The 11,746-nt window shown below is 36.7% G+C and overlaps 2 protein-coding genes across 2 annotated transcripts; one reads left to right on the forward strand and one right to left on the reverse strand.

Annotated features, from left to right (window-relative positions):
* The first annotated feature begins 2,231 nt into the window (after positions 1–2,231).
* LOC134496550 (olfactory receptor 11L1-like) lies at positions 2,232–3,170 on the forward strand. The gene has a single exon (XM_063302270.1). It carries the CDS (start codon positions 2,232–2,234, stop codon positions 3,168–3,170), a length of 939 nt encoding a protein of 312 aa, XP_063158340.1.
* A 7,041-nt stretch (positions 3,171–10,211) lies between these two features.
* On the reverse strand, positions 10,212–11,144 carry LOC134496551 (olfactory receptor 6M1-like). Its single transcript, XM_063302273.1, has one exon. It carries the CDS (start codon positions 11,142–11,144, stop codon positions 10,212–10,214), a length of 933 nt encoding a protein of 310 aa, XP_063158343.1.
* Positions 11,145–11,746: the final 602 nt, after the last annotated feature.

Genomic DNA, 11,746 nt, shown 5'->3' on the forward strand with positions numbered 1-11,746 from the left:
ATGAAAGGTACTGTTTCAAATGAGGTGCAATTTCATATTAGGCTTTGAAAGAAAATGAAACAGTGTTGATGGTCTGTTGTTTTCCTTGGCCTTTTATATGAAAACTACTTGTTTAATTTGTCACTTATTAAATAGTAATATTTGAATCTATGGACCAAACTTTCAGTTTAATTTGTAACACACTGTTGCTGTTTGTTCTTCTTTGGACATTTACAAATAGGATCACTGCATGTGATGAACAGAAGCTTATTCTTACATTCCCTAGCTGCAATCAGGATCAAAATTTCCCATTCATATAAATTGGTAAAGGAAGTATGTTAAATTTTTATTGGTGTCCATGATACATTTTTAATAACCACATCATAGATGAAAATGAAGGGAATAAAACAACCTATTTATCATCAAAATAACAACCCCAATTACAATTTAGCAGAAACATAGTTGTATACAATGTAATAAGCATAAAGTGCAATTTGCTCATAGGTAGATAATTCTCTGAATGAATATTATCATTTCTAATTATTGTATTCTGTTTAAATAGAAAGTTTATATTTATTTGTATTGAATATCAACCTGGTTTCCATTCAATGCTTAGATCTGTCTATTTTTTTTTAATCAGTCAGGTTATCATATCATATTATCCTATTATCCTATTAACTGTATATTGCTCTCATCCAAATTGTTAATTATTAAATAGAATTCCACCAAACGTTGCACTGAAATAGTATTCAGTAATATATGAAATGTGCTATCTCAGAATCTTTGATGGTTCTTAAATTAGATCATTTCAAAAAAGGTTTAGATTAATTCATGGACTATTATGTATGAGAGCTAAATAGACCATCCAAGTCCAAAGATATTACATGTCTGAATAGCAGGTGTTGGAGATAAGAAAAATTGCATCACAGTTGTATTTATACTCTGCCTGGTAAGCTTCCTAGATACAATATAGTTGGCCACTGTTGGAAAAAGAATACACAATTTCTTACAATCTATACAGCTAATAATTTCACTTAAAAAATAAACACAACCAAAGAACTTAATGGTATTAAGTACAAGTAAATTAATTGTATTTATTATTTCTATTTTTAAGATGAGATATATAGATATAGATACAGATGAGATAGATATAAATATAATTTAAAAAACCCTGTAATCCCTATGGATGTTATTGATGTTCCTCAGTCTTGGGGCCTCTGCCAGAGGCCTGGGAGTTTGAGGGTTCTGCACAGTATCTTAGCTGGTCCTAGCATTGCATTCTTCTGGACAGAGAGCTCTGATGTTGTTCCTGGAATCTGTTGGAGCCACTCTCCCAGCTGAGGAGTCACAGACCCGAGTGCTCCTACCATCACTGGGACCACTTTGGCTTTTATTTTCCACATCCTCTCCAGTTCCTCTTTCAGGCCCTGGGACTTCTCCAGATTCTCATACTCCTTCCTTATGTTGCTGTTACTTGGCAATGCTACATACATAGATATGTTTGTCTACATATGTCTAAATATGTCCAGATACATGTCTTTCTAGATATATCTACATACAGAGATATGTTTCATCCATATCTCGTATCTCATGGATGAGACAAGATTAGATAGATAGATAGATAGATAGATAGATAGATAGATAGATAGATAGATATAGATATTACAAAGATATATTTTTTTCTCTCTCTCTCTTTCAGCATATCCACACTAGAATTATGCACTAGACATTTGCAAGCAGCTTTTAATATTTTGATTCCTACATTGTCAGCACTTTTTTAAAAAAAAATCACTACTAAGGTCCAGCTGTAGCATATCTAAATCAACAGTAAAGCTAGGTTTGGTTTGGTTTGTGATGCTGTTGCTCCATTTTCCTATTCAACAGAACAATTGTCTCACCTATCCTCTCAGCTCCTGAGCTTTAGGTACTTTAAGGGAAATGTTTGCTTGCAACTTCCCTTTAGCCCAGATAAAAAGACTAAGAGTGAAATTGAAAAGAGCATTGTGGATTTTCCCCTTCATTTCACCAGGAGACTAACCTTTTGGCAAGTGATATTTATGTTTGTTTGTCTGTGTGTGTGGTTTTTTATTTTAGTATTTCAAGTCATAACAAGCATGGATCATCTTCAAACTGCTTTTTAGAATTTGGGGAATAAAGCGTGGCAACCTGAAGGTGCCGTTATAAACAGGTCAACTCATTCTTCAATTGCAAGTGAGTTAAACCCCTAGGAGAGTTTAAGAACATTGAATCAGATGGCTAACCACAGTATCATATCTGAATTCCAGCTTCTAGGGTTCCAGCTCTTTCAAAAGTGGGAGATCATTCTTTTTACTGTATTCTTACTTATCTACATACTAACTATCATAGGGAATGTGATTATTATTGCAGTGGTCTGGTTGGAGCCATATCTTCATTCTCCTATGTATGCTTTTCTCCAAAACCTCTCTTTCCTAGAGATCTGGTATACCAGCACAATTGTTCCTAAGATGCTTCACAGTCTCCTCTGGGAGACCAAAATCATCTCTTACAATGGGTGCATGACCCAACTCTACTTCTTTGTCTTCTTGGGGGCAACGGAATGCTTTCTGTTATCTGTGATGGCATATGACAGATTCCTGGCCATCTGTGACCCATTGCATTACACAGTAACCATGAACATTCAGTCCTGCACCCGTTTGGCAATTGGGTCTTGGGTGATTGGCCTCATCACAGGATTGTTGCCATCTTTGCTAATCTCCAGACTAACTTTCTGCAGATCCAACCAAATCAATCATTTCTTTTGTGATATCCCACCTTTGCTGAAGCTCTCTTGTTCTGATACTTCAATCACTGAGATTTCTATATTTGTGCTTTCTCTGTTGGTCCTTTTTACCTGTTTCTTGCTTACGTTGGTGTCTTATGCCTTCATCATAATGATTATTCTAAAAATCCCCTCTGCTTCTGGAAGGAAAAAGGCCTATTCCACCTGTGGCTCCCACTTGGCTGTGGTGATAATATATTTTGGCACTATGATATCTATGTATGTTCGCCCCAGTGTTAACCTTTCCTCAGAGCTGAATAAGGTGATCTCCATTTTCTACACTGTGATAACACCACTTCTGAACCCTGTGATTTACAGTCTGAAGAATGAAGATTTCAGGGGAGCCTTGCAGAAATTAATCAACAAGAGGCATGCCCAACATAGCTTGTAAAGCAGTGAAATGTGGTCTGTAGATTTTAAATTACTGTTATTTTTACATTGCACTTGTTTCTAAAACTTCAGCAAACTGAAATATCTTAAGCTTTATGTATAATTTCTAACATACTGGTATATGTAGTTCTTACAGCAATGTTTTCTAACCCTCAATTCAAAACTCAAATCAGCTACATTCAAATACCTAATTCTATCCTGAGCCCAATGCAATGGTCCTTATTTTGTTCATAATTAATTACAGAGAAATTATTATTTCCTTGGCTTGTCCTACTAATGTAAATAATGGAGGACTGTCTTTGATGTATTGTGCAATCTTCTTACCAAATTATGAATTTCATATTATAAGTGTTGATGGACTTCTTTTATTATGAGATATAGAATAACCTTCTGGATTATATCTGCAAAAACTATGTATGTTATACAGACTTTAAAACTGTATTTTCTTTAAACTTCTTTGGAAGCTCCAGCCATAAGCTTTGAAAATGGATCCTAAGTTGTGTGATCATGTAATAGTATTTCTATGGAGATATGCTGGGAGCTACACAAGATTGGTTATGTCAACAATCAATAGTAGCCTAGCAGCTTAGGCTGAGAAGCCTAAGGGTAAGTGCTTATTGCCATAATTAAACTGCAGTGGATATAAGAAAGGCTTCTACTTCAAATTGGCAAAACGTTGTCAATTGCTTAAAGTGGCTTCATTCTAGAATAAAAAGTTTCTTATCTAATTACGTCAAGTGTCTGGGTATCTTCTGCATGCTCAAATCAGAGAACCTGACCATTTACATGGGCTACCTTCCTAGCTTTGTTTTTAAAACACACACATGCACACACAGAGAGACACACACACGGTATATGAAAATAGTCCTCGGAATGCTTCTTATTAATATAATTTTAAATTCAAAGATACTTCATCATTGCATTCAAATTTATGTCTGCTTTGTAATTTGGAGAGAAAATTACAAAACCAGATTATGTCAGTTCTCTTGTTATTTTTTAATGTATTTATTCTGGTTGAAAGAATTTATATAATTTGCAGTGTGAAATATACAGGAATGAAAAAAAAAAAAGAAAAAGAAAAAGAAATGGAGTTGTTTTGTATATAAACTCTCAACTATATCCAAAACCTATGTTGACTGATAATTATGGCAGGTACTTTGGGGTGGAAGTTTACTTACAGGGGGCTAAGACTTTGATAACTGGGAATTTATGCCCAAATGAAGATAAAAAAGCATTTTATAAAGAACTTAGGGATAAATTATTGGGCTTTCCATATGGAAACTGGTGTTTCCTGAGAGATTGGAATGGGGTGGTTTCCCCACACAAAAAGATAGAACCTCTGGGAAAAATATTAAAAATACACAAGGCAAACTACCAAAGGTTTTATTTGACTTAATGGACAATTTGGAGCTCATTGATGTATGGAGATACTGCATAAATCTAGTGACTCAAAATAATATACTTATTTTTCTGAAAGTCATAGGCCTTTTTCAAGAATTGATATGATTTGGATCTCTAAGACTTTGGCTACTAATGTTCATAAAGTGGAGTTATTGCCAAAGTTTTTCTCAGATCACAACCCAGTAACTCACTTCTAAAAGGGAAAAAAATGGCCCTTTCAGATGGAGATTGAATGAGATGTTGTTGCAAAAGGAAATGGTAGTGGAGGATTGCAAAAAGAAGTTAAAATATTTTTGAGAATAATCTTAATAAAGGCACAGAAATAAGAATGGTGTGGAAGCAAAGCTTTTATAAGAGGATATTTCATTCAATGTAACAATAAATTTAAAAAGTAAAGCAAGAGAAAATACAAATGATTTTGGATAAAATAAAAAAGAAGAGGAGGAGTTTAAAGTCCCACGAAAGGACAACTATGTTGACAGATAGCTGGGAAGCCTTTGGCCCAGGAGAGATCAGAAAAGTCACTCACACCAGGCATTTCTATAAAATAATTTATTTACAGAAAGCAAAACATATTTAAAGGACTTAGCTCTCATTGAGAGCAAGCCTGGCTGACTACATGCCTGCAGAAAAGAGAAAGAGGAACTAAAAAACAAGTCCGGGCAGGTTTCTCCACCCACAGGCAGCAGCCATCAAGCACGTGAAAGGAGACAATCAAAGTCAACCTCTTCACCCAGCCAAAATTATTAGTTACCATAGCAATCTTAATCCGTTAGTAGGAAAACCATTAACACTCCCCTTTTTATACTATAGATTAAGATGCAAACCAATCTTCTTTGACAACTCTGTATGTCTTTCCATTCACATTATTTTACCATTATCTCCCCTTTGGTTTAACAGAAAGCTACCATCCTTCTTCCTGTGTTTTTCCAAACCTAGGTTGTTATAATTCCAAGGCTTTTTAATGTCAAATGGCTTTTTAATGTCAAATGGCTTTTCATGCAGGCTTCAAAATCAAGCCTTTGTTTTTCTGTTGATGTGAACAGCAGCAAATCATCAACATAAATGCATGGATACATACAGCCTTGTTTGTCTTTCTTCATATATACACATGGATCTGCCTTTCCTTTTTCAAAACCAAAATTCTGCAGTTTTTCCATCTACTTTTTGGTTCCAGGATAAAGCAGCTTGTTTTAACCCATAGATTGACTTCTGCAGTTCACAGACTAGATTCTCCCCTTTTTCATAGCCAGGGGGCTGCTGCATGTATAATCTCTGGTCTAAATCACCATAGAGAAATGCAGTTTGAATGTCATAGTGGTTAACGGACATACCTTTCAGTGCAGCAACTTTTAACAGTAATCTAAATGATTCACCTTTAGTAACTGGTGCAAAAGTCTTGTCAAAGTGTAAATCTTTCCTTTGAGTGAACCCTTTTGCAACCAACCTTGCTTTATATTTTTGGATTTTGCCATCAGCATCCCTGTTCAGTTTGAAAACCCACCTACAATCCAGACAGCGTTCATTGGGAGGTAGATTTACCAGTTTCCATGTTTTAATTTCTTTCAAGGATGCTAACTGCTGTTGCATGGCAGAATGCCAATTTTGTGCAATCTCAGGTGGTAAAGCATTCACTTGTTCTAAAGATTCAGGTTCTGTGAATAAGTGAAAAGCCTTTACTGTTTCAGCCTGAAAACGTGATGGAGGAATGCCTTTATTACTCCTCTGAGATCTGCGAGGTAATACAGGGCTTAAATTCTGACTCCTATCACTGTCCTGAGAAGCATCTGTCTCATCAGACACATCTTCAGTTTGCTTTTCTGGTTTAATGTCCTAATCAGGCAAAAGATCACCATCAGCAATTCCTTGCTGTTCTCTTGTGGTGGTCAGAACAACTGGAGAGCTCGAGTTTAATCTCCCCCAGTTTTGTTCAGCAAAAGAAGCGCTTTTGCTAATTATTAATTTCTCTCCCATTATGAACCTGTAGCTCCTTTGGCTTTGTTCATAGCCAACAAAGATGGCTTTCTTTGTGGTGGGGCCTCCTTTCCTTCTCTGCTATTTTGGAATGTGAACCCATGCAGTGCTACCAAACACTCTAAGATGGTTTACCTTTGGTTTCACACCATAAAACAAATGGAATGGAGTGTCCTGAATCACAGAGTTATACAATCTGTTTTGTACCTAAGTGGCAGTAGATATTACCTCTCCCCAGTACTTAAAACATAATTGTGAATGGTTAAGCATGCATGCCATCACATTTTGCAAGGTTCTGCCTTTTCTTTCAGCAGCACCATTTTGCTGAGGGGTATAAGGGTTAGAAAGAATTTGTTCTATCCCCTTTTCTGCTAGGAACCTTTTAAATTTGTTAGAAAGGCATTCTCCTCCTCTATCACATTGGAATGCAGATACAGGCCTAAGGAATTTTCCATTTTGCCTTGTCACAAAACTTTTAAATTTCTCAAATGCCTCATCTTTATGTTTTAAGATGTAGATAAATGTGTATCTTGAGAAATCATCAATGATGGTCATTGCATACCTTGCTTATCCAAGACTTGGAGCAAAAGGACCAATAATGTCAGAGTGTACAATTTCCAAAGGTCTAGTTGTAACTATGTCACTGTGCTTACTCACAGGAGCTTTTAGTGTCTTGCGTTCTTTGCAAACTACACAATCTAAGTATTTGTCACAGGGTTTTATCTTTAGGTCAGCACACAGCTGTGACATTTGTGCTATATATTTGAAATTAGCATGACCAAATCTCCTGTGCATCAGGTGTACACATTGGTCATGATATGGAGTGTTGCCAACTGCAGCCTTGCAGCTTGGCTTCCTTGCATTTTGCACAATGTACAAGGAGTCTTTTAACATACCAGTAGCGCACAATTGTCCATTTTTACGTATCTCACAACCATTTTTCTTAAATGTTATGACATACTCTGTTGCAGCCAATTGTGCCACAGATAAAAGGTTTGATTGTAAATTTGGCACATACAACACACCTTTTACAGTTTCTCCCAAGCAGGATAAATACAAGTCACCTTGTCCCATAATTTTGGTGACAGACCCATCAGCCAAAGATACACTTTGTCTTTCAGTTTTAGACAGTGACACAAAAGAGCTTTTACAATTACATAAATGACAATTGGCCCCAGAATCTAACACCCATACATCCAAATTACCCTTCTCAGCAACCTGTGCAATTTGGGTTGTCTGAAGAGCCTTCTTCTGTGTTGCCAATGTGTTCTTCTTCTCTGTCTTTCTACTCTTGGGTCTCAAGGCACAGTCTTTCTGCAAATGTCCAGCTGACCCACAGATGAAGCATCGCTGGCTGGCTAGTGCTGTGGCCTCAGGTTCCTTTCCCTTCTTTTCCCTCATTTTCTGGTAGTTCAGCTTTCCAGAAGAGATGGGGGGAATATTTTCTCTCTCTTCTCCCATTCAGCGAGTAAGCACTGTGTAACATACGATGGGGTGAGGTCTGCTTCAGGCATAGCCTCCAGGGTACAGATCAGTGTGTCCCACGTTTCATTTAGTGAGGACAGGAGGATATATGATTATGTGAGAGGTGTAAATTCCATTCCTCTCTCCTGCAACTCAACGAACAGCTGCTGAATATAATGCAGGTGCTCAGGAAGGCTATCTCCTTCTGCAAGATAGGCTTTGTACAGCTTTTTCGCCAGAGTAACTTTACTCCCTGCTGTTGCCTTTACATACAAGTCTCTTAAAGTGTCCCAAAGTTGCATGGCAGACTACATGCCTCGCACATGGACTAGCTGATTGTCCTCAACTCCCAGGATAATGGTGGCTCTAGCCCGCTCATCCTTTCTCAGCCATTCAGCACTGGGATTTTGGGGGGTTTGCTCACCAATTGGCAGCCAAAGATTCTCTCTGTGAAGATACATCTCCATCTTCAGGGCCCAATTCAAATAGTTGGTCTCTGATATGTGCTCCAGAGGCATTGCTGAGGGCTGGGAGGTAGCCATGGCTTCCTCCTTCTTTTGCAAGTCACCTCAGCTGGCTTCTTTGTCCTGTACACCAGCAGTTGCTGGAAAATCTCCAGGTGGCTCCAAAGAAAATCTTCACAGGTCTTTGCTACCTGCCTTTAAATTGTGCATGAGGTGTGGAGCTGATCTCTCTTTTCTCTCTGGGTTTTACTGGGCCTACCGGGCTGTTTACTGGGCACATAACCTGTTGGCAGATAGCTGGGAAGCCTTTGGCCCAGGAGAGATCAGAAAAGTCATTCACACCAGGCATTTCTATAAAATAATTTATTTACAGAAAGCAAAACATATTTAAAGGACTTAGCTCTCATTGAGAGCAAGCCTGGCTGACTACATTCCTGCAGACAAGAGAAAGAGGAACTAAAAAAAAGCTCTAATCTTAATTGGTTAGTAGGAAAACCATTAACAAACTATTACCCATAAAATTAAGTTTCTACTGAGACAATTATCTATGTTAACAGTGAGAGAGATGGAAACAAAGGTGAATTATGCAAAACAAAGAAATTTTGAATTTGCAAATAAACAGGGAAATGGAAGGCATATAAGTTGTGAAAAGAAAAAGAAAATAAAGTAATACTAAAGTTACAAGAAGGAAATACAGTAATAACAGATAATAAAAATATGCAAAATGTGTTTCACCAGTATTATTCTACTTTATATAAAAGTCAAGAAATTTCCTTGGAAAAAGTGGATCAATATTTACATAAACAGAATTTACTGGAAATTACAGAGAATCAGAGACAAATTATGAATGGACCTATAACAATAGGAGAACAGTGTGAAACTATTAAAAACTTACATTAGTGGAAAGTTACATGGTCCAGATGGTCTGCCGGACTCTTATTATAAATGCTTTGAGGATGAACTTTTACAACCTTTACAACAAATAATGAATATTATTTTACAGAATGGAATTATTCCTGACAGCTGGAAAGAGGCCAATATAGCATTAATACCTGAAGAGGACCAGGACTTGACTTTAACAAGAAATTATCAACCAATATCTTTATTGAATAATGACTATAAGTTGTTTACAATGATTTTGGCTGAAAGGTTGAAAATAATTTTACAGGACTTTATTCCTGACATTCTGAAATGAATGATAGACACTTAGTTCAATTTCTCACATCAGAAACCCATAGGCAAATTGGAATGCACTGGCAAACAACTGAAAAAAAGACACTTAACATTTGTTTTTTGTTTTTTTTAATGGACCAAGTTACGTATTTCTGCAAAGCTACAGAATCTTCTTAACAAGCAGATGCCGTCTTTATTAACAGGTGATTCATTTAAGTACAAATTGATAGGCATCCACTAATGTAAGTTTTCTAGCAGAGGGAATACTTGGTTGTCAATCCCTGTTGATTACATGGTTGGAAATCCAATCCTGCCAGTGAATTTTTCATCCATAGTTTTCTTTTAATAAAAATGGCACTCCAGTTCTGGAGTGCAGACAATCACACTGTACCCATGGAGATCAACTCTTTAATGCCCCCTGGTGTGACATGCAGAGAGGGAGATCTGTTTAGTGTTCTTTGCATGTCCACACAAATGTTTAACTTGAACTTTATCAGTGTTGTAGGGATGCAAAGAAAGAGATTTCTTGCAATTCCCAGAAGTACTTCATAAAAAAATAATGTGAATTATTTTGAGTAGACTACATACTTAATGAAAACTGCTTTTACAGCATCTTTCACTTGCTTATTTCTCAAACTGAAGATGAATGGGCTCAGCAAAGGAGTCAACACTGTATTGATTAGAGAAACAATCTTATTTGTTGATGGATTGCTGCCTAAAGGCCTTACATACATGAAGATGCAACTGCCATATCCAAGACTGACAACAGTCAGATGGGATGAACAAGTAGAGAATGCCTTTTGTCTTCCAGAGGAAGATGGAATTTTGACAATAATTGTGATTATATAAACATAGGATATAATGGTGCTAATGAAAGAGCCTACCACAGTCACTGAAGATGAGAAAAAACTTATTAACTCCACAAGATGAGTGTCAGTGCAGGCTAGTTTCATCAAGGCCACACTGTCACAGAAAAAGTGATCAATCTGATTTCTATCACAGAAAGACAGATTTGTAACCAGGATGGTGGGGAGAATGGTTGCCAGAAAGCCAGCTGCATAACAGCCCATAACTAGCCATAGGCAGAACTCAAGTTTCATAATTACTGGATATTGCAAAGGATTGCAAATGGCCATATAACGATCATATGACATGACTGCTAAAAGGACAAAATCACTGCTTCCTAGGAAGAAGAAAAAATAGCACTGGGAAAGACAAGCAGGATATGAAATAAATGTGTTGCCCAGCAAAAGACCCAACAGCATCTTGGGGATAACAGAGGTTGTGATTAGGATCTCTAAGCAAGAAAGATTACCTAAAAAAAAGTACATGGGAGTATGTAGATGGGGATCATGAGTAATGAGGATAATAATCATGATATTCCCAGCTAAGGTGATCATATAGGATGCCAGGAGAATGAATCCAATGAGATGTTCTAGTTGATGAAGTTCAGGAAAAACTAGTAGCTTAAAGCTGGCAATGTGAGTATGATTCTCCATCACGTTTTGGAAGTTCCTGGGAGAAATCATAGAAATATGTCTTAAATTAGCAATACATCAGAAAGCAAAGAAGACAGAGAGAGAGAAAACAAAGCAGAAGACAGCACAGATGCTCATTTTGTTGTCATGGTTAAAAAATAATGTTGAAAGCAATGCCATAATATTTTTGTTATTTCTCATTCAAAAAGAATATTATGAAACATTTCAAAGCATAAGAGAAGCAAAAAGTGTAAAAGAGGTTAAAGAGATAATTCAAAAGACAAAAATAAACAGGAGCAAGTAGGAAAAAAAAATACCTGGCGAACATTTAATGAGAAAAAGACAGGGGGAATGGGTGATAAATGGCTTGGAATCTATGAACTATTAGATTTAGTAAACCTTAGTTAAATCCCATCAAAATCTATGGTCCTAAATTGTTTGCCACTGGTTGACTCCAGAAAGTTACACTTAGAATAAAGATATAAAAATCAGTAAGGTATATTAATGGTATGGTTTAGTCAGGAACCAGATCAATGTAATCCAAAATTTTGATTCACCCCCTCCAAAACAAAAACAAAACCAAAAAACCACCACCCTGGACTTAGACATATCTCCTTTCTCCT

This window comes from Candoia aspera, chromosome 4, assembly GCF_035149785.1.
Source record: "Candoia aspera isolate rCanAsp1 chromosome 4, rCanAsp1.hap2, whole genome shotgun sequence".
NCBI classification, from domain to species: Eukaryota; Metazoa; Chordata; class Lepidosauria; order Squamata; family Boidae; genus Candoia; species Candoia aspera.